This window comes from Coregonus clupeaformis, chromosome 29, assembly GCF_020615455.1.
Source record: "Coregonus clupeaformis isolate EN_2021a chromosome 29, ASM2061545v1, whole genome shotgun sequence".
Classification (NCBI taxonomy): Eukaryota; Metazoa; Chordata; class Actinopteri; order Salmoniformes; family Salmonidae; genus Coregonus; species Coregonus clupeaformis.
This window is the reverse complement of record NC_059220.1, coordinates 58,475,361-58,502,549: the sequence shown is the minus strand read 5'-3', so window position 1 is coordinate 58,502,549 and position 27,189 is coordinate 58,475,361. Positions and strand designations below refer to the sequence as shown.

General features: G+C 44.6%; 1 protein-coding gene across 2 annotated transcripts in view; it reads left to right on the top strand.

Moving 5' to 3' along the window:
• LOC121576722 (sphingomyelin phosphodiesterase 3) overlaps nucleotides 1–27,189 on the top strand; it is a 68,081-nt gene that overhangs the window by 23,258 nt on the left and 17,634 nt on the right. The window contains exons 2-4 of one of the 2 annotated variants that reach the window (XM_041890108.1): nucleotides 2,340–2,421; nucleotides 20,425–22,136; nucleotides 26,953–27,028. In XM_041890108.1, coding sequence (XP_041746042.1) covers nucleotides 20,760–22,136; nucleotides 26,953–27,028 — 1,453 coding nt within the window. In that variant the 5' untranslated portion in view covers nucleotides 2,340–2,421; nucleotides 20,425–20,759. The remainder of the gene's footprint in view (nucleotides 1–2,339; nucleotides 2,422–20,424; nucleotides 22,137–26,952; nucleotides 27,029–27,189) is intronic. The other variant, XM_041890109.1, reaches the window with a different exon arrangement.

Genomic DNA, 27,189 nt, shown 5'->3' with positions numbered 1-27,189 from the left:
TTTTTCAGCATCATCTCTCCATCCATGGAATCCAAGTCTATTTGTTCTTCACTTTCTCCCTTCTCCTCTCTCATACAACCCTGTCCCTCTCTGTCTGTCTCTACCATCTCCCTTTCCTCGCCATCTGTCTGTTTCCATTCACAGTGCCTGGGTTAGGTTGTCTGCCAGCATGGCCAGTGGTGTGTAGCCTGGTGGTCCTGTGGGTGTGCTATTATACAAAGTATGGTGGTCCAAAACACAGCAAAGCTGGCTCAATTTAGTCTAACCCATGTCACAGTATTGACATAGCAAACTAAATCACACAGATCATGTAAGAATGCCTGGAAGAAATACTCCTCTCATTGCCTCTACTTTTCAGCATAAGACATGTTGGCTCGGACAACAAACATGGCTAATGCAAAAATATTTTTCAATTGGAATTGATTGAATACTGAGGTATAATTCTTCATGGATCTGAGCATTTACACAAACTCCAAACCCCACTTTAAACACCTAGGCCTAACAAAAGACATAGGATTTACTGAAGGTCTATTAGATGCACATGACCCCTCGGATTCTATGGCATTTAGAAAAGATTACAGACATCTCAGACGTCATTCAGAGTGAGCGCTCAAAGAACACACAGGGAAGGAACAACAGCTTAGACACTGGAGTTCAATTGATGATCACAGACAGTATATCAGATTTGATATGTGTGCTCTAAAATTTGATTTCTTCAGATTAAGTCAAAAACAATTGTTCATAGCTAAAGGCTTATATGCATTTGAAATGTAGGGCCTGAGCAGAGAGAGGGGGAACATTAGGCAGAAGTGTAGTGCACACACTGTATATATATTTTCAATTTTCTGTTGTATTTTTGACTTTATGTTTTGTTTTACCCCATATGTAACTCTGTGTTGTTGTTTTTATCGCACTGCTTTGCTTTATCTTGGCCAGGTCACAGTTGTAAATGAGAACTTGTTCTCAACTGGCTTACCTGGTTAAATAAAGGTTAAATAAAATTGTTTTAAAAAGTGTGGAAAATATCCTGTCATGTAGGTAAGGAAGAAGCCATCAATTCAGAAACATTTAGGGGTTTTGGACCTGGGGATGTTAGTGGTCAGTTTCTGTATAACTTGGTTCTTACTGTATTCAGAAGGATTTAAAAAATTGTTTTGGTGGAGGATTTTCATTTTCTAAAAATATCACTCAAAGTATAAGACAGGGCAGGCTACAATTATTCTAGTAGAGTGACATGGTGGGATTTACTCAGCAGTGATATACTCAGGTTTATTTATACTAATTGACCTCTAGCACTGACGTGTTTAATCCAGTTCATAGTATGTGTGTTCATAGTATGTGGGAGGGAGGGGGGAGACTTCTCTGATGTTGGCAGTGTTGTGTGAACAGGCTGTGTGAACATGGAGAGATTATGTGTCCTCCGCCAGTAGAGGGGAAAATATGACTGACACAAGAGGGGGAGGATTTGGGTTTTGTTCACTTCATCTTTTGTGTGTATGTTTCAGCTACGTACACATGTGCATGTGTGTGTGACCACCAGCCCTCAACTAGTCCTGTCTGACTTTGCCGTCCACTCGTCCATGCACTCAGCCACCCACACTGCAGGCTTGACCCATGCCATCCTCATCCCATCCTCTCTTCTACAAAGCCAGAGCAGAGCTGTGTCCTCTGGTCCTGTATGCTGCCAGCTGCTGGCCTGTGTGAGTGTGTAATTATGGTGCTGTGTGGTTGCTCTGGGTGGTGCTGTGGGCTTGGGAGGCCCCCAGATGGTCTGGTGGGCCAGCTCTGGAGGGGAGAGGTTTCCTCCTCAAGGTCCTGGCTACAGCCTGATCTCAGGGGGAGAAGTCAGTGTGGGACCTGGTCTGGGTGGGGCTCCATCTATCCCAACACACCCACCCTGCCTATCCTTCTGGAACCTATCATATAGTATTTCATTACCTAGAGGCCACGCTCTGACCTCAGAAAGCAGGGTGTGCGTGTGTGTGTCTTCCGTGTTCTGTACATGCGTGTGTGCATGGGTGTGTGTGGAGCGGTGGGGCGTCGGTTTAAGTAGCCTACTACACTCTGTTGGCATGTGCTGTGATTAGAGATGGGGTGGACTGGGGCGGTGTGACACGTAGCAGACTGCCTGCTGTCTCAGATACACACAGGCCTGGAGAGCGGCTGTAGGAGGGCTGCTGTATTGCATGTAGGGAATAGTAGTGCTCTCTTTGGAGTGTGTTTACGCGGAGTGTGTTTTACATGGTGCTTGATGTACCAAAGCGGCAAAGGTACAGACACTAATTTTCTCTCTCTCCATCTATCTCCCTCTTCTCTCCTGTCTCTCTCTCCTCTCCTAGGGGGTCTACTCACCTGTGTTTGCTGTTGCCTGAACTTTGGAAAGTTTACGTGGCAATCTTCCCTTCACACTTCAGTGATTAGGTGAACCCGTGATCTCTCTCTGTCTGTTCTTTCTCCACCTGTGTTTTCTAGTGATTTCTTCTCTTGCTCTGTTTTTTTATCTTTTGTCACTCATCTCTATATCACTGTTATGAGTAGCTATGTGTGTTGTTACCATTTCATCATTCGATGTGCTGATATGGCTATATCCCAGTGCTAATGGGATTGCCATGTTTATTATGCCAGGACTTTCAAAAAATTTTAGTTAATTCGAGTGGCAGATGGTTTAGTTTGTAAAGACCATAGAAATGGAAAGACGGTCTCTGTGTGCAGCTTTAATGTGAACGTTCTTTACAATTACAGTCCATCTACAATGCACTGGTTGAAGAACCCCAGAAAATATCACACTCTCTCAAGTTCCACACCTACTGTATATGACAATGGGCATTTCAACTGTATTGCCTTCAAACCTGCAGGAATCGTGCAACCGCAACGTCACAGTTCATTATAGAGATTTTTATTCCAAGGCTGGCTTTCAGTTCGAGGCATGGCTGGCTTTTAGTCCAACACTGGCTTGCTTTCCACACAAATACAAGTTTGCCCTATCGGTATTATGAATAGAAATGTATTTGTTTTCACTGTATGCAAGTTCTCAGATGGAAACAAACAGTTTTGACATTTCAGATCAACGTTGCTGTATCCTTAAACATGACAAACATGGAACAAATCAATGGGACAACCAATCCATATATGTCTGTAGAAAACCAGGGCAGGGTTCGAGCTAGTGACGGGATCACTCACTATTTGTTTTTGTGTGTGTGTGTTGTGTGCAGATTTGCTATGTTACTGTAACGAATTTCAGAATTCATGATGTCTGCCCATACAGTGGGGGAAAAAAGTATTTAGTCAGCCACCAATTGTGCAAGTTCTCCCACTTAAAAAGATGAGAGAGGCCTGTAATTTTCATCATAGGTACACGTCAACTATGACGGACAAATTGAGGATTTTTTTTTTTTAATGAATTTATTTGCAAATTATGGTGGAAAATAAGTATTTGGTCACCTACAAACAAGCAAGATTTCTGGCTCTCACAGACCTGTAACTTCTTCTTTAAGAGGCTCCTCTGTCCTCCACTCGTTACCTGTATTAATGGCACCTGTTTGAACTTGTTATCAGTATAAAAGACACCTGTCCACAACCTCAAACAGTCACACTCCAAACTCCACTATGGCCAAGACCAAAGAGCTGTCAAAGGACACCAGAAACAAAATTGTAGACCTGCACCAGGCTGGGAAGACTGAATCTGCAATAGGTAAGCAGCTTGGTTTGAAGAAATCAACTGTGGGAGCAATTATTAGGAAATGGAAGACATACAAGACCACTGATAATCTCCCTCGATCTGGGGCTCCACGCAAGATCTCACCCCGTGGGGTCAAAATGATCACAAGAACGGTGAGCAAAAATCCCAGAACCACACAGGGGGACCTAGTGAATGACCTGCAGAGAGCTGGGACCAAAGAAACAAAGCCTACCATCAGTAACACTCTACGCCGCCAGGGACTCAAATCCTGCAGTGCCAGACGTGTCCCCCTGCTTAAGCCAGTACATGTCCAGGCCCGTCTGAAGTTTGCTAGAGTGCATTTGGATGATCCAGAAGAGGATTGGGAGAATGTCATATGGTCAGATGAAACCAAAATATAACTTTTTGGTAAAAACTCAACTCGTCGTGTTTGGAGGACAAAGAATGCTGAGTTGCATCCAAATAACACCATACCTACTGTGAAGCATGGGGGTGGAAACATCATGCTTTGGGGCTGTTTTTCTGCAAAGGGACCAGGACGACTGATCCGTGTAAAGGAAAGAATGAATGGGGCCATGTATCGTGAGATTTTGAGTGAAAACCTCCTTCCTTCAGCAAGGGCATTGAAGATGAAACGTGGCTGGGTCTTTCAGCATGACAATGATCCCAAACACACCGCCCGGGCAACGAAGGAGTGGCTTCATAAGAAGCATTTCAAGGTCCTGGAGTGGCCTAGCCAGTCTCCAGATCTCAATCCCATAGAAAATCTTTGGAGGGAGTTGAAAGTCCGTGTTTCCCAGCGACAGCCCCAAAACATCACTGCTCTAGAGGAGATCTGCATGGAGGAATGGGCCAAAATACCAGCAACAGTGTGTGAAAACCTTGTGAAGACTTACAGAAAACGTTTGACCTGTGTCATTGCCAACAAAGGGTATACAACAAAGTATTGAGAAACTTTTGTTATTGACCAAATACTTATTTTCCATCATAATTTGCAAATAAATTCATAAAAAATCCTACAATGTGATTTTCTGGATATTTTTTTCTCATTTTGTCCGTCATAGTTGACGCGTACCTATGATGAAAATTACAGGCCTCTCTCATCTTTTTAAGTGGGAGAACATGCACAATTGGTGGCTGACTAAATACTTTTTTTCCCCACTGTAAGTCTGCCCGTGAATGTATTTCAAGGGCAGGGGAGTAGGCTACATGTTTATTGATAGAGGAAGCTGGATTATTTTTAGTGGTACAGCTTGGGAGTGGGCGTTAAAGCATGAGAATGATCAAATCAAATGTTAATTGTCACATGCTTCGTAAACAACAGGTGTAGACTAACAGTGAAATTCTTACGGGCCCTTCCCAACAATGCAGAGTACAATTTTTTTTTAGATAATGATATCAAAAAATATGGTAACACGAGGAATAAATACACAATGAGCAATGATAGCTTGGCTATATACATGGGGTACCATTACCAAGTTGATGTGCAGGTGTATGAGGAAATTGAGGTAGATTCAAGCAATAAGGCCCAAGGGGTGTGGTATATTGGCCATATACCACAACGCCCCGAGATGCCTTATTGCTATTATAAACTGGTTACCAATGAATACCCGTGGTATACGGTCTGATATACCACTGCTGTCAGCCAATCAGTATTCAGGCTCGAACCACCTAGTTTGTACATACAGTGGCTTGTGAAAGTATTCACCCCCCTTGTCATTTTTCCTATTTTGTTGCCTTACAATCTCAAATTAAAATCTGTATCATTTGATTTACACAATACGCATACCACTTTGAAGATGCTCCAGCTCCTTCATGTTGGATTAGTTCCACTGGTGTACAACAATCTTTAAGTCATACCACAGATTCTCAATTGGATTGAGGTCTGGTCTTTGACTAGGCCATTCCAAGACATTTAAATGTTTCCCTTTAAACTACTCGAGTGTTGCTTTAGCAGTATGCTTAGGGTCATTGTCCTGCTGGAAGGTGAACCTCCGTCCCAGTCTCAAATCTCTGGAAGAGTGAAACAGGTTTCCTTCAAGAATTTCCCTGTATTTAGCGGCATCCATCATTCCTTCAATTCTGACCAGTTTCCCAGTCCCTGAGGTGTTGGGTTTGCGCCAGACATAGCATTTTCCTTGATGGCCAAAAAGCTCAATTGTAGTCTCATCTGACCAGAGTACCTTCTTCCATATGTTTGGGGAGTCTCCCACATGCGTTTTGGCGAACACCAAACGTGTTTGCTTATTCTTTTTCTTTAAGCAATGGCTTTTTTCTAGCCACTCTGCCGTAAAGGCCAGCTCTGGAGTGTACGGCTTAAAGTGGTCCTATGGACAGATACTCCAATCTCCGCTGTGGAGCTTTGCAGCTCCTTCAGGGTTATCTTTGGTCTCTTTGTTGCCTCTCTGATTAATACCCTCCTTGCCTGGTCCGTGAGTTTTGGTGGGCGGCCCTCTCTTGGCAGGTTTGTTGTGGTGCCATATTCTTTCAATTTTTTTATAATGGATTTAATGGTGTTCCGTGGGATATTCAAAGTTTCAGATATTTTTTTATAACCCAACTCTGATCTGTACTTCTCCACAACTTTGTCCCTGACCTGTTTGGAGAGCTCCTTGGTCTTCATGGTGCCGCTTGCTTGGTGGTGCCCCTTGCTTAGTGGTGTTGCAGACTCTGGGGCCTTTCAGAACAGGTGTATATATACTGAGATCATGTGACAGATCATGTGACACTTAGATTGCGCACAGGTGGACTTTATTTAACTAATTATGTGACTTCTGAAGGTAATTGGTTGCACCAGATCTTATTTAGGGGGTGAATACACATGCACACACCACTTTTCTGTTATAATTATAATTTTTTTCACCAATTTGGACTAATTTGTGTATGTCCATTACATGAAATCCAAAAAGAAAAAAAATAATAATTACAGGTTGTAATGCAACAAAATAGGAAAAACTCCAAGGGGGATGAATACTTTTGCAAGGCACTGTATACGTAGGGGTAAAGTGACTAGGCAACAGGATAGATAATAGACAGTAGCAGCAGTGTATGTGATGAGTGTGGAAGTGTGTGTGTGGCAACAGTGTGCCTGTGTCTACGTGTTATGGGTGAGTGAATGTGTATGTAGGCTCGGGTGGGAAGGGGGGTGGGGTCCAGCTGTGTGGCTGGGGTAGGGGTCAAAGGTCATGAGTCGGGACAGGGAGAGAGGGGACAGACATGGTGCAGAGGTCAGTGTGTAATAGAGGTACAGCAGAAGGGCTACGTAGCATGTAGTGTAGTGTATGATGCCACATCCGCTCATTCTTATTGATCCAGCATGATCTAGATTTAAAAGGATATTTAGGGCATTTGCCCTGTGGCAGTGTGAGCCCATATGGGCCACAGCCCAGAGGCATGCTGGGTAATTCTGAATCATCATTGTAATCCCCCATGTCAGTACATGCCAAGCCAAGGAGGACTCTTTATACATAGCCCAACTGTAATACTCAACGGCCCTGCTGGATGGTATTCCAGGATTCACTCTCTCTTTTCCTCTCTTTCTCTCACGCATCCCTTTTTCTTCTTGGTAACCCTTTGTTTGGTCAATTGCTACTGTATACCTACTCAGTAACACTAACATTAGTTAACAAATTGTTGCATACTAATTTAGTAATTCTGGTTTATTTTGGATTGTTTGTCTTTCTCACTCGCTAACACAAACATACACAGACATAGACCAAGGAAAACGTGAGGAATGATTGTTCCTTACTAAAAAAGCAGGTGGCAGGACGGGCTGATTGAGTTATAGTGATTATTTCATTGTGGTAATAGTGATGGCATTATCCATTTCCTCTAACAGTATTACATCCCAAATTACACCCAGCCCAGAGCACACAGTCCTGTCTGGAATAGAAAGGGGGATGAATGAAAGAGGGGGAGAGAGGGTGGAGAAACTGAAACAATTATACAAATGACCCATTCTGACCTAGTCTTCTACCAGCATAAAGCAACAACTAGTGCTGCTGGGTAAAACCCTTGAGACTATTTGTCCAGACACAACTTAATCTGCAAATGTAAAAAATCCAGCAGTAACAAAACACTAACAGACTGACCCTCATGTAATACAATATTCAGAGCATTTAGCAAAATATTATTATCTGGCCAATATGCTTTCTGGCTTTGGAAAGGCATTATGATGGGTTGTCTAATGAGGTTTTCAAATAACTGGGAGCGTTTGTTTTCAGTCCGCTTTTCACATAGGGACTTGGTCAATAGTAGTAGCCAATCTTATGACATTTAAGAATTCGAAATGCTTATTTATACCACACATGAGGACAGACTAGACAGGGGTCTGTTACAGACAGCTGAGTAACTGCATCTGTCTGTTGGTGTGTGGATTTGAATTACACTTGCATGCTCTACAGCTGTGCCTCAGGCTCAGGGTTATTAGATTGTTTGTTTGTTCTCATTTTTAAAGGTACCTGTATCTGTGACCAGGTGTATGTGTTTGCCAGTGTGTGTACAATATTTTGTGAGCAAATGCTTATGAGCTTTATGTGTATTTACAGTAGTGTGTGTGTGTGTGTGTGTGTGTGTGTGTGTGTGTGTGTGTGTGTGTGTGTGTGTGTGTGTGTGTGTGTGTGTTTGATCCACAGTGCAGTTGTGTTGTGTAAAGATTGAACACAAACGTGTGTGGTAAGAGAATTGGAGGTGGGCAACATTCACCACCAGACGCCGACAGGCAACGCTAGTACAGTTCCTAGGTGCATGTGACTAGGTCACCATGACAACCAAAATCCCTTGAGCATGCTCAGAGTGGCGTCACTGGCTGCCTCTGGCACACACTCCTGGTTTGGCTCAGCAGTGGAGGAAGAACAGGAGGCAACTTTCAAAGCTTACAGGAAAGAGATCCAGAGAAGGGCCTTCGCTCAGAGGAGAGGGAAACAGGAACTCTATTTTGAATAGTTTCAGATCCTACTGGTCTATTTTAGTGCTATGCCCTGAACACAGACATCTTCAGAGCATACAGTGCTGCCGGTGTCTCTGGTCATTACTCACAATGTAGCAGCAGCATACACTCATACACTCTCCACCATTCTGCACCATTAATAATGAAACAGAAGGAAACCACCACAGCCGGCTGGATGGGCTACATCAATCTCTGTGGTCACCGGATACTTAGCAGTACATCACTCATTTGCCCACTCTATCACGTATTGACACAAACAGCCACGCACACTCACATGCACTCACACACAGACACACAGACACACACACACACAGACACACACACACAGACACACAAACAAACACATTCACCCACTCATGTTAGCAGGTGCTTTGACGTTATCAGTATGGATCCAATGGAGGGGGACATTTCGTAAACAGATCCATGGGGAGTGGTTGAGGCAGGCGCCCCAATCGTTTGTCATGCTCATCCCCATTGTCTGGGAAGCAAACTGGTGAGTCCCTCTGTGATTGGTTTTGCTTCAGTTGAGTGTGTATTTGTCAGGCAGGAAGGTCCTTTGGGTCCTTTATGAAAGATGGCAAAGATTATTATCAGAGTCATGTTTAACTCCAAAACAAACACATGGTTGGCTAGCTAGATCAAACAGATACCACCCTTCTCAGTGGGGGATACATCTTACACAACATCGCCGAAGCCTCCTGCAAAACGGAAAGATACAGTATATTCATAGATTAATTCCAGTAAACAACAGATAAGAGTTGTTAGTCATGTAAAGACAGTGAAGAGCAGAGCTGACTGCTGAGCTGGCTACTCAGGCAGTTAGACAGAAGGGCTCTCAGTGTCACTACTAGACAGAGGTCAGGGCACTGCTGTCCACTCCTCTCTCTGTGTGTGTGTGTGTGTGTGTGTGTGTGTGTGTGTGTGTGTGTGTGTGTGTGTGTGTGTGTGTGTGTGTGTGTGTGTGTGTGTGTGTGTGTGTGTGTGTGTGTGTGTATGCGCGTGTGTGTGTGTGTATGCGCGTGTGCGCGTGTGTGCGCATGCATATCTGTGTCTGTGTTTGTACTTGTGCGCATGTGCATGCATGTGTGTATGCCCACATGTAGTATCCCTCAATCATGTTTTGTACTTCCTATACAATTGTGTAGTATAGCGTAGAATACTATAGTAAATAGTACAGCATTATCCACCAAAACACTGTGCAGTAAATACTACAGTAATTTCAGCAAAAACACTACAGTGTCTACAAAAACACTACAGCTTTTTAACTAAAGTAATACTACAGTATTTAATTTGCATATACCCTGCCTATTCCCCTCCCCCTTATCCCAATTTGTGTCTGCAAAAACACTACAGTGAATATTACAGTAAAGTCTGCAAAAGCACTACAGTGAATACTGTACTATATAAATATAGCAATACTACAGTATTTATGTGGGTGTCTTGGTGTGTGGTCTTAGTGGCTGCAGAAGCATTACTGTAAGCTGCAGGGGTAGGTTAAAGATTTCCATCTCTTACTGTGCTCAAACTCTCTGACTAGAGCATACTTCACATTGTGTTCTGCCAAGCACAAGTAGTGTGTTCAGGCAGAGATCATCACATTCAGGCCTGGTCTGGTCATACTATAGGTAGGTGCAGCATCCTGCCATGTAGCAAAGGGATGTGCACAGCGGGCTACAGTGGTGCCCTGCCTGCCCTGTAATCAGCAGCAGTGGACCCAGCAGAGCAAACACAGCAATAAAATACAAGATTGTTTCTGACTGCAAAACTCCTCCCTGTGAGTGTTCCTCTGTGTTTGGTTGTGTCACTGTGAATTTGTGTCACACTTAATTTGAGCCTGTTTGCTACAGCAGGAAAATAATCCAGCAGCAACAGGAAATGTGAATTATTATGTGGATTATAATTAATTGACATTTTTTGTTAAGGCAAATCAAGTCTCAAATTTCAATGTGGAAATTACAAACTTTAGAAGTCTTTTTAATACTCAAATACACTACAAGTTTGCATTTCCTACATCTGTAGTGTTTGTGTATGCTTTATGTATGTGCAAATATGTCTATGAAACTGAAAGTATGCATAGGATAGGATACTATACCGTTCATACCAGTGGCTGTTGGTGCTGTTTAAGATTAGGGAGGGACAATTTTTTATGAGCATGGCCTTATTTCTATTACAGCGTATTGGATGACTGTCATTCATATTCCATTCTCCCAGCTCAACATCAATAGGTTTAGGGTACTACTTGATAAAAATGTTTTGCCCTATACCCATCATGAGGTTGCTACGACCTAGCCTACAAATTAAAGTTTATAACATTGGTGCACAGGTCGAGAGACAAATTGGAGTAATCAAGGTGACAGACAGTAACACATTCAATACCGCCTTGCACACTCTTGCCTACATCTAGCTGATCTGGGATGTAATCATTAGTCTAATCAGTTGCAAAACGTTCTGTTCTAGAATGAGAGTTTCTATTGGACAAATTCAGGTAGGTCCATCCCTGTTTTGTTCAATTTGCTTCCATTTAAGAAACGTTTTACATCAGAATCGGCGGAATGAATACACCCCTGATCACCTGCACCTTCACTTTCATAGCAGCCACATACAGCATCGTCACTTTGCTCGTTGTATAATTTCTTCTCGTATCAACTTTTTTTATGTTTCACTATTTGTATTTTTATGAAATTCACTGAGTAGGATGGTCCTCCCCTTCCTCCTCTGGTTCATACAGTTTATGCGATGTGGCACTGTGGTTTGCATGTCTGTGTGTCATGTATATTTGTGGGTTAGATACAGATGTAGGGAGGATGATATTATGTGTCGGCTCTTGCACAATGCAGTAATATTTTCTCTATCATCCTCACTGTTGAGGATTATGATTAGTTGAGTCTGGATAAGACACAGGGTTACTATTTGATAAAATAACTGGTGTTTTACTTTGAAGATGACAAGGTTAAGACAACGTATTACTGTAATTCCATGTGGAAGCGTTAGAAAATAAACAAATTCATTCGACCAGTGCTGTTGATAACTACTAGCGCCGTTGCTAACTTGCAATGCTGGTCCCATTTTTTCGCAAAAAGTTATGGGATATTAGAATCCCGTTATCATAACCTTTATCTTAATCAACCTGGAATGGGCTGGGGAGATGGATGATGATGAGGACTGGAACCGGTTCTGCACCTGTTCTTCCTCTCCATCTCTCCTCTGCTCTAATCATCTCTCCATCTCTCCTCCGCTCTAATCATCTCTCCTTTGCTCTTTTCTCCTGTCCATCTCTCCTCCGCTCTAATCATCTCTCCATCTCTCCTCCGCTCTAATCATCTCTCCTCTGCTCTTTTCTCCTCTCCATCTTTCCTCCGCTCTTCTCTTCACTATATCTCTCCTTTGCTCTTCTCTCTATCTCTCCTCTGCTCTTCTATCCTGCTCCAAAAAAGTAGGTGCATGCTGATTCTGCTTGTGCATGTAGATTTGCTTTGTCTAATTTCATAAAAGGGTCCAGTGTTGTTGTCGTACTCGGTGTTGATCATCATGACACAGCTTTAACACATCACCCTGAACAGTGAGATGCATTAAGCATATTAGATATGATCAAAATATATTACGCTAGCTGATTCAAAGATGGTAGCCAAAACACATTGCTAATACAGTGCATTCATAAAGTATTCATACCCCTTGACTTATTCCACATTTTGTTCTGTTACAGCCTGAATTCAAAATTGATTAAATATATTATTTTCTCACCCATCTACACACAATACCCCATAATGGCAAAGTGAAAACATGTTTTTAAACATTTTTGCAAAATTATTGAAAATGAAATACAGAAATATCTAATTTACCTAAGGAGTCAATACTTTGTAGAAACACCTTTGGCAGCGATTACAGCTGTGCGTCTTACTGGGTAAGTTTCTAAGAGCTTTCTACACCTGGATTGTGCAACATTTGCCCATTATTATTTTCAGAATTATTCAAGCTCTGTCAAATTGGTTATTGATCATTGCTAGACAAACATTTTCAGGTCTTGCCATAGATTTTCAAGTAGATTTAAATCAAAACTGTAACTCGGCCACTCAGGAACATTCACTGTCTTAGTGGTAAGCAACTCCAGTGTAGATTTTGCCTTGTGATTTAGCTTATTGTCCTGCTGAAAGGTGAATGGAAAGCAGACTGAACCTGGTTTTTCTCTAGGATTTTGCTTGTGCTTAGCTCCATTCCTTTTATTTTCTATCCTGAAAAACTCCCCGGTCCTTAATGATTACAAGTATACCCATAATATGATGCAGCAGTATGATGGAGTAACTACAATGTTGTTGATCCATCCTCAGTTTTCTCCTATCACAGCCATTAAACCCTGTAACTGTTTTATAGCCATAATTGGCCTGATGGTGAAATCCCTGAGTGGTTTCCTTCATCTCTGGCAACGGAGTTAGGAAGGACGCCTGTATCTTTGTGGTGACTGGGTGTATTGATACACCATCCAAAGTGTAATTAATAACTTCACCATGCTCAAAGGGATATTCAATGTCTGCTTTTTTTTGTTTTAGCCTTCTTTGTGAGGCATTGGAAAACCTTCCTGGTCTTTGTGGTTGAATCTGTGTTTGTTCACTGCTCATTCACTGCTCATCTGAGCGACCTTACAGATACTGTAATTGTATGTGTGGGGTACAGAGATGAGGTAGTCATTCAAAAATCGTGTTAAACACTATTATTGCACACAGAGTCCATGCAACTTAATATGTGACTTAAGCACATTTTTACTCCTGAACTTATTTAGGCTTGCCATAACAAATCGGTTGAATACTTATTGACTCAAGACATTTCAGATTTTCATTTTTTAATAATTTGTAGAAGTTCCGAAAAATATAATTCCACTTTGACATTATGGGTTATTGTGTGTAGGTCAGCGACAAAAAAATCTAAATGTAATCCATTTTAAATTCAGGCTGTAACGTGGAATGTGGAAAAAGTCAAGCGGTGCAAATACTTTCTGAAGGCACGGTACAAGGGATGTTTGGAAGCCAAGTATGTGGCCTCAATATGAATAGTAGTAAATACAGGTGTGATGCTGCATTGTATTCTGTGTAAGCACATAGGGTGCAGAATTGAGAGCTATCTCTGTGTAATTTGGACATCAAGATACCAAGATGATCGTTCTGAGTGCTATGCAGAGAGAATGTAGCCAACAAAACCTTTATCATTGATGAGAAATTGCTTAGATTGTTGTATAACATGCAGATATATCATTATCTTCTTAACAAAGTGGCACATACTCTATATTGAAGAAAGAATAGTTCACAGTTATTAATGCTTCATTTCAACAAACACTGACAGTTTCATATAGGAAAGGAAATTCTCCCGAGTGGCGCAGTGGTCTAAGGCACTGCATCGCAGTGCTAGCTGTGCCACTAGAGATCCTGGTTTGAGTCCAGGCTCTGTCGCAGCCGGCTGCGACCGGGAGACCCATGAGCGGCGCACAATTGGTCCAGCGTCGTCCAAGGTAGGGGAGTGTTTGGCCGGCAGGGATGTGGGTTCGTTTCCCACGGGGGGCCAGTATGATAAAAAAAAAAAATTATAAACATGTATGCATTTACTAACTGTAAGTCGCTCTGGATAAGAGCGTCTGCTAAATGACAAAAATGTAAATGAAATTCCCATAGGGGGCACAAGGGCACATGCCCCCTCAGATTTGTCTTTATATAACTAAATAAATCAAATGTTTTTGTTGTTGTTGTTTTTTACATTTTTGTTTCTCTGTAATACTACTAGCCACCTAGCAATTTTATGAAGCTGACTTTAGCTAGCTCAGATAGGTTCCCAATCTCCCAAACTCATAACTAGCTACCAAGAAGCCATTTCAGGCTATCAGTCAAGTTCGAGTAGCTAGCTTGTCTAACTATCTGAGCTGTCATGCCTGCTGGCAAGGTTGGTAGACTTTAGAAAAGCAAGCAATAACTAAATGTACTGAATAAGATTCACATTGCTTTCAATCTTTTACCCAGATTTTAGCATCGATGCAGAGTTTCTTTTAAAAAAAGACCCACTAGTCAGGAGGATACAGACAACTCAAGAGGTATGCTTTGTTATGCATAAACATTTTTGACATAGAATTAAGCATAATGATTATGGCTCAAGATTGCAGGAAACGGCTGTTTCAGGTGTTTGAAAAATGCTACATTCTCCAACCCCCTGTCATAATGCCCCTGTCAAGACAGCTAAGAAGAGTTCACATTGAAATCAAATCAAATCAAATGTTATTTGCCACATGCGCTGAATACAACAGGTGTAAACATTACAGTGAAATGCTTACTTACAAGCCCTTAACCAACATTTCAGTTTTTTTAAATAAAAAATAAAATACAAATACAAAAGTGTTAAGTAAAAAAAATAAAAGCAAATAACTAAAGAGCAGCAGTAAAGTAAAATAACAGTAGGGAGGCTATATACAGGGGGGTACTGGTACAGAGTCAATGTGAGGGAGCACCGGCTAGTCGAGGTAATTGAGGTAATATGTACATGTGGGTAGAGTTAAAGTGATTATGCATAGATAATAAACAGAGTAGCAGCAGCGTACAGTGAGGGAAAAAAGTATTTGATCCCCTGCTGATTTTGTACGTTTGCCCACTGACAAAGACATGATCAGTCTATCATTTTAATGGTAGGTTTATTTGAACAGTGAGAGACAGAATAACAACAAAAAAATCCAGAAAAACGCATGTAAAAAATGTTATAAATTGATTTGCATTTTAATGAGGGAAATAAGTATTTGACCCCTCTGCAAAACATGACTTAGTACTTGGTGGCAAAACCCTTGTTGGCAATCACAGAGGTCAGACGTTTCTTGTAGTTGGCCACCAGGTTTGCACACATCTCAGGAGGGATTGCAGATCTTCTCCAAGTCATTAAGGTTTCGAGCCTGACGTTTGGCAACTCGAACCTTCAGCTCCCTCCACAGATTTTCTATGGGATTAAGGTCTGGAGACTGGCTAGGCCACTCCAGGACCTTAATGTGCTTCCTCTTGAGCCACTCCTTTGTTGCCTTGGACGTGTGTTTTGGGTCATTGTCATGCTGGAATACACATCCACGACCCATTTTCAATGCCCTGGCTGAGGGAAGGAGGTTCTCACCCAAGATTTGACGGTACATGGCGCCGTCGATCGTCCCTTTGATGCGGTGAAGTTGTCCTGTCCCCTTAGCAGAAAAACACCCCCAAAGCATAATGTTTCCACCTCCATGTTTGATGGTGGGGATGGTGTTCTTGGGGTCATAGGCAGCATTCCTCCTCCTCCAAACACGGCGAGTTGAGTTGATGCCAAAGAGTTCGATTTTGGTCTCATCTGACCACAATACTTTCACCCAGTTCTCCTCTGAATCATTCAGATGTTCATTGGCAAACTTCAGACGGCCCTGTAAATGTGCTTTCTTGAGCAGGGGGACCTTGCGGGCGCTGCAGGATTTCAGTCCTTCACGGCGTAGTGTGTTACCAATTGTTTTCTTGGTGAATATGGTCCCAGCTGCCTTGAGATCATTGACAAGATCCTCCTGTGTAGTTCTGGGCTCATTCCTCACCGTTCTCATGATCATTGCAACTCCACGAGGTGAGATCTTGCATGGAGCCCCAGGCCGAGGGAGATTGACAGTTATTTTGTGTTTCTTCCATTTGCGAATAATCGCACCAACTGTTGTCACCTTCTCACCAAGCTGCTTGGCGATGGTCTTGTAGCCCATTCCAGCCTTGTGTAGGTCTACAATCTTGTCCCTGACATCCTTGGAGAGCTCTTTGGTCTTGGCCATGGTGGAGAGTTTGGAATCTGATTGATTGATTGCTTCTGTGGACAGGTGTCTTTTATACAGGTAACAAACTGAGATTAGGAGCACTCCCTTTAAGAGTGTGCTCCTAATCTCAGCTCGGTACCTGTATAAAAGACACCTGGGAGCCAGAAATCTTTCTGATTGAGAGGGGGTCAAATACTTATTTCCCTCATTAAAATGCAAATGAATTTATAACATTTTTGACATGCGTTTTTCTGGATTTTTTTGTTGTTATTCTGTCTCTCACTGTTCAAATAAACCTACCATTAAAATTATAGACTGATCATTTCTTTGTCAGTGGGCAAACGTACAAAATCAGCAGGGGATCAAATACTTTTTTCCCTCACTGTAAAAGAGGGGGATGGGGTGGGGTGGGGGGGCAGTGCAAATAGTCTGGTTAGCCATGATTAGCTGTTAAGGAGTCTTATGGCTTGGGGGTAGAAGCTGTTGAGAAGCCTTTTGGACCTAGACTTGGCATTCCGGTACCGCTTGCCGTGCGGTAGCAGAGAGAACAGTCTATGACTTGGGTGACTGGGGTCTTTGACAATTTTTAGGGCATTCCTCTGACACCGCCTGGTATAGTCCTGGATGGCAGGAAGCTTGGCCCCAGTGATGTACTGGGCTGTACGCACTACCCTCTGTAGTGCCTTGCGGTCAGAGGCCGAGCAGTTGCCATACCAGACGGTGATGCAACCAGTCAGGATGCTCTCGATGGTGCAGCTGTAGAACTTTTTGAGGATCTGAGGACCCATGCCAAATCTGAGGGGGCTTTGTCGTGCCCACTTCACGACTTTCTTGGTGTGTTTGGACCATGATAGTTTGTTGGTGATGTGGACACCAAGGAACTTGAAGTTCTCAACCTGTTCCACTACAGCACCGTCGATGAGAATGGGGGCGTGCTCAGTCCTATTTTTTTTTCCTGTAGTCCACAATCATCTCCTTTGTCTTGATCACGTTGAGGGAGAGGTTGTTGACCTGGCACCACACGGCCAAGTCTCCGACCTCCTCCCTATAGGCTGTCTCATCGTTGTCGGTTATCAGACCTACCACTGTTGTGTCGTCGGCAAACTTAATGATGGTGTTGGAGTCGTGCCTGGCCATGCAGTCATGGGTGAACAGGGAGTACAGGAGGGGACTGAGCACGCACCCCTGAGGGGCCCCCGTGTTGAGGATCAGCGTGGCAGATGTGTTGTTACCTACCCTTACCACCTGGGGGCGGTCCGTCAGGAAGTCCAGGATCCAGTTGCAGAGGGAGGTGTTTAGTCCCAGGATCCTTAGCTTAGTGATGAGCTTTGAGGGCACTATGGTGTTGAACGCTGAGCTGTAGTCAATGAATAGCATTCTCACGTAGGTGTTCCTCTTGTCCAGGTGGGAAAGGGCAGTGTGGAGTGCAATAGAGATTGCATCATCTGTGGATCTGTTGGGGCGGTATGCCAATTGGAGTGGGTCTAGGGTTTCTGGGATAATGGTGTTGATGTGAGCCATGACCAGTCTTTCAAAGCACTTCATGGCTACAGACGTGAGTGCTACGGGTCGGTAGTCATTTAGGCAGGTTATCTTAGTGTCCTTGGGCACAGGGACTATGGTGGTCTGCTTGAAACATGTTGGTATTACAGACTCAGTCAGGGACATGTTGAAAATGTCAGTGAAGACACTTGCCAGTTGGTCAGCACATGCTCGGAGTACACGTCCTGGGAATCCGTCTGGCCCTGCGGCCTTGTGAATGTTGACCTGCTAAAAAGTCTTACTCACATCGGCTATGGAGAGCGTGATCACATAGTCATCTGGAACAGCTGATGCTCTCATGCATGCCTCAGTGTTGCTTGCCTCGAAGCGAGCATAGAAGTGATTTAGCTCATCTGGTAGGCTAGTGTCACTGGGCAGCTCGCGGCTGTGCTTCCCTTTGTAGTCTGTAATAGTTTTCAAGCCCTGCCACATCCAACGAGCATCAGAGCCGGTGTAGTACGATTCAATCTTAGTCCTGTATTGACTCTTTGCCTGTTTGATGGTTTGTCGGAGGGCATAGCGGGATTTCTTATAAGCATCCGGGTTAGAGTCCCGCTCCTTGAAAGCGGCAGCTCTACCCTTTAGCTCAGTGCGGATGTTGCCTGTAATCCATGGCTTCTGGTTGGGGTATGTACGTACGGTCACTGTGGGGATGACGACATCGATGCACTTATTGATGAAGCCAGTGACTGATGTGGTGTACTTCTCAATGCTATCTGAAGAATCCCAGAACATATTCCAGTCTGTGCTAGCAAAACAGTCCTATAGCTTAGCATCTGCGTCATCTGACCACTTTTTTATTAACTGAGTCACTGGCGCTTCCTGCTTTAGTTTTTGCTTATAAGCAGGAATCAGGAGGATAGAGTTATGGTCAGATTTGCCAAATGGAGGGCGAGGGAGAGCTTTGTATGCGTCTCTGTGTGTGGAGTAAAGGTGGTCTAGAGTTTTTTTTCCTCTGGTTGCACATTTAACATGCTGGTAGAAATTAGGTAGAACGGATTTAAGTTTCGCTGCATTAAAGTCCCCGGCCACTAGGAGCGCTGCCTCTGGATGAGCGTTTTCCTGTTTACTTATGGCCTTATACAGCTCATTGAGTGCAATCTTAGTTCCAGCATCGGTTTGTGGTGGTAGATAGACAGCTACGAAAAATATAGATGAAAACTCTCTTGGTAAATATTGTGGTCTACAGCTTATCATGAGATACTCTACCTCCGGCTGCAAAACCTCGTGACTTCCTTAGTGTTAGATTTTATGCACCAGCTGTTGTTTACAAATATACACAGACCGCCACCCCTTGTCTTACCGGAGTCAGCCATTCTATCCTGACAATGTAGCGTATATCCCGCCAGCTGTATGTTATCAATGTCGTTGTTCAGCCACGACTCGGTGAAACATAAGATATTACAGTTTTTAATGTCCCGTTGGTAGGATAACCTTAATCGTAGGTCGTCCAATTTGTTTTCAAATGATTGAACATATTCCCAGTCGTCCCTTCTGCCATTTCAGCCAAGAGGAGAAGGTCACAAACAGCCCCTGGTGGGAGCTGCTGCTGCTGCCTGCACTCCACTCCAACATGGTCATGGTCATAGGTCCAGAGACAGATGCAGTTAGTGTGCAGCCAGCCTCATCACAGGACATACTCCTCATCTAGCAGACAGACAGACAGACACAGGGTCTGCATCCCAAATGGCATGCTATTCCCTGTATAGTGCTCTACTTTGATGCAACCTAGATGACCTAATGAAGAGAGCTAATTGCATCAATATATCAATTTCTGATCTATTGACAGTTTTTCTTGGCATCAGTCCTAAAAGGACTCACTATCTGCTTTGGATGTTAAAGTTGTTATCCTCAAAAATCAATTTACAGGGACTGTATAATTCATTGGCAGGAGCTGCACAATGTTTTCTGTTTCTTAAAACAATGACATTTTTACATGATCCTGATCGATTCAGAGCAGCATACATCATGATCATTTATACAGTCTTTGTGACACAGTCTTGCCTCAGGGCCTCTGCAGCACACAGTCCAGGCTGTGCTGAATATGGTTTGGTGGCTCTGGGGTTAGGCTGAGGCCAGTGGACCTCCAGTGTTGTTAAACCCCCAACTGTTTCAATTAATGAATTAACGTTTACAGCAGTGTTATTTGCTATGAATTCTGCAGATTTATAAACCGTATATTGTCACTAAAACCATTTGGGTTTTTTGTTGTGTTATAATAAAAACGTCTCATTTTTACTGTTTCAACACACAGAGACACACCCGTGAATCTCTGTTTTGCTGTAGTACATATTATTGCATGCACACAAGCCTATCAGAAATGATGTATCTGTGATGCAGTATTTCTAACCATTGGGGGACATTAGAGAAATGAACAAGGCTCATTTTGCTGACCACACATTTTCATCACAGTGAGTCATTGCACAGCTAATTCTCTTTCTTTCTCCCTCTATCCTTCTTTCCTCCATCTTCTATCTGCAGGTTCTGAAACTGAGATGGTGGTGAGATCCACTTCTTCATAGATCTGCCCCCCTGATGTCCATGGAATCTTTGTAACCACAGCAGGTAGTTCCACGTCATCAAGATGATCTCCACCCAGAGACTATAGTTCCTCCTTCCTCCATTGGAGGGCCACTGTGAAGAGGGAAGTGGGAGGGTGAAGGAGCCTCCTGTTGTCAGAGAAAGCGCTTCAGAGCCTGCTGGGGAAAGCGAAGGGAACCATGTAGTGTCTTTTTCTCCACTCAGGGGGAGGGTAGATTTGAGTTTTTTCCCCATTGATTTTAGTGTAAAAGTGTTTTATGTGAGCCAGAGAAGAGATGGTCCTCCACACCTCTCCCTACTCTAGTGTCTTCCTACGGTGCCTCAGCAGCCTGTCATGGGGCTTCATCTTCCCCTGCTACTGGCTGCTGGACCGCCTGCTGGCCTCCTGCGTGGCAACCTCTCTGGAGAAGCGCCGGCGCTCCCAGGACCCCTGCTCCTTTGTGACGCTGTATGTGCTGGTGTCCACCCCGCTCTACCTGCTGCTCCTCCTGGCCTCGCTGCCCTTCGCTCTGCTGGGCTTCCTGCTGTGGGCTCCCCTGCAGGCGGCCCGCCATCCCTATCTCTACACCCACCGCTGCCCAGACAAGCACCAGGCCGAGCAGGGGGGTGTGGCGTCACTGGCCAACTGGAGGCCGCAGGGCCGCAGCTTCTGCTTTGGCAGTTCCAATGCGTGCCTATTGCCAGACTCCCTGGCACGCTTCAACAACCTGTCTGAGACCCAGCGCCGTGCACGCGAGGTGGGCAAGCGCATCCGTAACGGGGCCAGCCGGCCGCAGATCAAGATATACATTGACTCCCCCACCAACACCTCCATCAGTGCCACCTCCTTCAGCAGCCTGGTCACAGGGTTCCGACGCACATCCTCACTGGGTCAGCGGCCCGACAACACAGTCGAGGCCGAGACCGAACCCTTAACTGCCTGCCCAATACACACTGCAGGTGCAGACTGCCCAATACACACCACAGGTCCAAACTGCCCCATACACACTGCAGGTGCTGACTGCTCCATACACTCAACAGGGGACCAGGTCTCCGCAGATTGTCCCGTCCATGTAGCTGGTGGAGAGAACACACCAGAGTGCCCCCTTCACACTGCTGGTGCCCAGAACAGCTCTGACTGCCCAGGGCACACCACAGGGGCCCAGAACTCCCCAGACTGCCCCATGCACACCTCGGGGGTCCAGATCAGTATCAGTGCCCCAGAGCCAGACCCCCCAGAGGCCGGGACAGGGAATCACCAAAGAGAAGGTGATGCAGAGAGTCTGACAGGGGGGGTGCCTTCTAACAACACCCTGTCCCACCGCACCTCCGTGTTCAAGAAGCACACCGGTCGCAAGCGGCGCCAAGGCGACGACGGATTCGACCACGAGATCTCTGCCTTCTTCCCTGCCAACCTGGACTTCCTGTGTCTGCAGGAAGTGTTTGACCACCGGGCCACGTCCAGGCTGAGGCGACAGCTGCACCACTACTTCCCCTACATCCTGAGTGATGTGGGCCGCTACGCCTGGAAGGGCTGCTGCTCCCGCTTCAAGTTCCTGAACAGCGGCGTCATGCTGGCCAGCCGCTATCCCATACTGGATGCCCACTATGAGTGCTACCACAACGGGCGAGGGGAAGACGCCCTCGCAGCCAAAGGAGCCCTCTTTGTCAAGGTGAGGTGTTTTTTCTCTGTCTTTCCTAATGATAGCATTGGCAAGTGCTGTAAATAAATCGCTGTCAATGTGTAAAAGGCTGAAGGAATTATCATAATTAGGCTAGTACTTTTCAACCAGGTGAGTTTTACCAATGTGTTATTGCCTCTTATTGGGCCATGATTTTGGTGAAGGACATCTGGCTGCTTTTTGGGGTTGGATCTGTTTCCACTGTTATTGGACAGACATATTCAATCTAACTGTCACAGAAACTCTGTGAACAAAACAATGTTTAATTATTTAGGCATAGTTCCCTGTACCCTTGGCTTGGGGGGATTTTGAAGTTGAACATCTCTCCTGAAATCCTGGCAGAGACCAGGACAAAAATAAATATATTTGTATTCCTTTTATTCAGTCTCAAATAAAACAGTAGGCCTTAATTTTCATTTGAGGGTTGCAGATATGTGTCTACCCTCTGTTCAAAGGGTGGTGTCATTTCAGCAGTTTTTGCTATTCCCATATCTATGTCTTTGATTACAATTGGGTGGGCTCACTTTTTATACCATGACAGTATTTCTGAAGTTCTAAAACAAGCCAGGTCTCTTTTTGTATGTTGTAGTGACACTAAAACAGTTTCAAGAACAACATTTGAATTAGCACAGGGCATCAGGAGCTTGTTGTAGCCTATTTGATCTTCCTTTTTAAGGATAATCTTCTATTACAGCTGTTTTTGGGCTTTTGAGTTGCTCCAAAACTACAGACCGCAGCTTTTCCTAAAACATAAATTAAAACATATATTTAGCTAGAATGTTAGTCTCTCCCATTCCCAGCAGTGAGCTATGGTAGCTGCTGCCGTGGCAGTGCTGTGCCGTGTGCTGTGGGTGACTGACGAGGCTCTGTGTGTTATCGCCATTGGGGAGAGTGATGACAGGCAGAGCGGAGCAGGGCTTTGGTTCATTAATCACTAACCTGCGTGGCTGGGGCTGAGGCTGTGTGGCTGGGGCTGAGGCTGTGTGGCTGAGGCTGTTTGGCTGGGGCTATGGGGCTGAGGCTGTGTGGCTGGGGCTGAGGCTGTGTGGCTGGGGCTGAGGCTGTGTGGCTGAGGCTGTTTGGCTGGGGCTATGGGGCTGAGGCTGTGTGGCTGGGGCTGAGGCTATGTGGCTGGGGCTGAGGCTGTGTGGCTGAGGCTGTTTGGCTGGGGCTATGGGGCTGAGGCTGTGTGGCTGGGGCTGAGGCTGTGTGGCTGAGGCTGTTTGGCTGGGGCTATGGGGCTGAGGCTGTGTGTCTGGAGCAGAGGCTGTGTGTCTGGGGCTGAGGCTGTGTATCTGGGGCTGGGGCTGTGTGGCTTGGGCTGAGACTGTTTGGCTGGGGCTATGGGGCTGAGGCTGTGTGTCTGGAGCAGAGGCTGTGTGTCTGGGGCTGAGGCTGTGTATCTGGGGCTGGGGCTGTGTGGCTTGGGCTGAGACTGTTTGGCTGGGGCTATGGGGCTGAGGCTGTGTGTCTGGGGCTGTGTGGGGTGGGCTGAGGCTGTGTGTCTGGGGCTGGGGCTGTGGCTGAGGCTGTGTGGCTAGCCTGTGGCTGGGGCTGTAGCTGTAGTGATGGCTATGTAGCAAATAGGGTGCCATTTGGGATGCATCCCTGGTTCTGGCTGGGCTTCAGGTCCCACTGGCGCAGCTCAGCCTGAAGGTGATGACGGATCTGGAAGACGCTAGGAGGCTGACAGGCCTGCTAAATACTGTAGGCACCTTGTAGTTCTACCACTCTGAACCATGTTTGATAACTCCCCTTGCTGGCTATTGCTTCAGATAACAAGCTCACATGGTTTTGCCTCTAAGTGCCTCCCTCCCTCCTCCCCTGGATCATTCTGGGTCACCATCTCACTGTCTCCAGAGCTCCTGTAGTACTGACCCTTAGCTGCAGGATTCTAATACAGCTTGACCCCACAGATTAGTAGGCTTCAGCAGTAGCAGTGTGTAGGTAAAATCACTGAGGAAGCCAAGCCAAGCCAGTAAAAAATCCATATTACAACCTATGTTGTGATAATTGCATTGTTTGCTCTATAACCCATTCGTTCATATGCCAGCGTGATATACAATAAGGCTTTGACAACAAAAAGACAACAGTCACACAATGGCGGAATAAATTCAGCTACACATACGTTTTTTTCATCACAAAACCGGAGAGCAACATCTGTCCACTGAAGTCCACAAAGCAAATATTGCATGTAACAAACAGTTATATGACCTGCAGCATGGTCAAGCAAGTTAATGTTTTTGACAGTTTCCTAAACAGCTATTGATTTAGAGCCACAGAGTTACCTCTAGTCAGCACAAAGACAACAGGAGTTTAGTTTAATACACTGAAAACAAACTTTAAGATACCAAAAACAATTTAGTCCAATCAATGTTGCTAAATATCTTGTGGCTGTCCATGGCACTGATTTCTGTGTGTGTGTGTGTGTGTGTGTGTGTGTGTGTGTGTGTGTGTGTGTGTGTGTGTGTGTGTGTGTGTGTGTGTGTGTGTGTGTGTGTGTGTGTGTGTGTGTGTGTGTGTGTGTGCGCGCGCAAGTAAAAACAATTTTTTACTCACCCTACTTGTAGACTAGTTGAACGCCAATGCATCCTCCTCTCTTTCATGTTGGCAAACGGTCTATGGCTTGCTGGCATCAATCAATCAAATGCTACGGCCACTACATGTCATACTCTTTTGGTCCAGACAGCATCAGATACATGGGCTACACATACTGAGACAGAGGGGCGCTGTTTCGCTCACTCTGATGATTTCTCCAGTGAGATTCAGCCACTTGCAAAATGATGGAAAATTATAAAAACACAGTGTTTTTTTTTATTGGTCAAATATTTGGGGAAGCCTGGCTTCTCTTGCCATCCATGAATACACGCCACTGGGCTTCAGAAATAATTATGTATCCCAGGGATCTTTCTCTCCAAGTTTGGGAGTCTTGTGACCAAACAAATATTATCTAACAGTCTACGGTGTAAGCAGACCTACATGAAGTGAAAGTGGCAGATTTCACTTGCAATACAAAGTGACAGACTCATTACAAAGACATGAGCTCTGGAGACAAAAGGAGGGAGGGAGGGAGGGAGGGAGGGAGGGAGGGGGGGAGGGAGGGGTGTAGAGATAGAACATTAATTAAGAATGTCTCCCTGAAGAGTGAGCAACCCTGTAATTAAACGTATCCTTCTTATTATTATTTAAAACCACAAAGGACAAGGGTGAAGGAGGAGTGTGTGTGTGTGTGTGTGTGTGTGTGTGTGTGTGTGTGTGTGTGTGTGTGCGTGCTGTGTGCGTGCATGTTTGTTTGTGGTTTGAATACATTACAGAGAAAACCTCAAAACAGGGCCAGGCCCACTCAAAGTACACATCAAATGGAAATCAATGAAATAAATAAACCCATAGCTTCTCCTCTCAGTGCTGAGGTCAACTCCATTTGTTGATATAAATCACCTTCCTTCCTGGGGATAAAGGGCTTTGCTTTTACTCTGCCTGTGTCAATGTGAAAGTCTATTTAAGCATTGGACACAGTAATGAGGTACAGTAGAGGTCTTGGCTCCTCTTTCTAGCCTCCATGCTGAGAGAGAAAAAGGTCTGGGTGCAGGAGAATTTAAAGCGGGTCACATATCTAGTCCTTTGGGATCACATGGACCTTTTACACTGCTACTAGTTTAGTCAGTTCCAATTATCATACTCAACATTATCATTTATTTATTTTCTCACACAGCCTACGTAAAACACAAACACACAGCGACACACACATGTGCACACACACACATGTAAGTGCACACACACACATACACACATACACACAAGCGGCTCTAGACACATACCCCTGATTCCCTTCAGGCCTGTTGTCAGTTCCGGAGCGCACACCTACCCAAGCATGGATAAGCCTCTGAAATATTCATACACAGGGACACAGGCAGTGAAAGAGAGAGAAGTTGAAAGACAGAGAGAGAGAGAGAGAATGGGGAACAGGAACAAGGGTGAGAGAGTTGGGGAGGCAGCAGCTCCAGCTCTACAGACTGTCTAAGTCTGGGTCAGGGACAGTACAGTGTGTGGACAGGTTATGGCTGGACCTAGAGTTTACTGCTTCTTAATTGAATTAATGCTGCAAATCTCTGTGGGGGGAAATGTCACTGAATGTATTATGTTTGAGGTCTAAAATGTAAAGCTTGCATTTCATATTAAAGTCTAGCTAAGTGGGCTAATGCTTTATTGGTCCTCAGCATTTACTGTGAGGGCCTTGATGGTGAGACCAAGCCAAGACTGCAATTCAGTGATTGGATGACTGCACAGTGACTGAACAGAGAGCTTGAATACACTGTAATCAAATCTAATCCAACCTACAATAGCCCTTATCACAGAGGAGGCCTATTCAGAGATCTCTTCATAAAGGTCTTTAGAGAGACTTTTTCTGATACTGCGTGACACTTCAGAACACTGCACGTTTTCAACCCACACTATCAAATACTCTAGCATACCCCTATACCCTACACCCGACTGTGTAGTCCACCCACCCCTAACACTCAAGAGCACCAGTCCATCCATTCAGTATCAATTTTTGGCCCAGGCTCACAGACCCAGTGTAATCTGTTTCAAAGAGGGACAATGTCAGAGAAAACAGTGTTGGAGAGGGGAGACGAGAGTGAGGGAGAGGATGGAGAATGAGAGTTTTGGTATTGGGCCAATGACAGAGAAGGTGATATGTGATATTATGTGGTGTAAATGCGGTATTAAATGTTTTCTAATTCAATGTTCGATCAACTTGTTGACAGAGATATTTAACTTGCTCTTTGTCTCTCCCTATTTACTACAGGTGCAGGTAGGCACCTCCCATCAGGAGCAGAGAGTTGTGGGATATCTCACCTGCACTCATCTGCATGCCATTGAAGGTACGTTGAGATAGAACAATACACATTCACAAAGCAATACATTTTGAGCTGCTTTTTTAATTGGATCCCAGCAATATCACTTCTTCTCCCTAGTGTCTGAATGGGTCTATTCTGGCTCTGTGGTCTTATGTGAATATCAGAGAGAAATAGGACGAATGTTA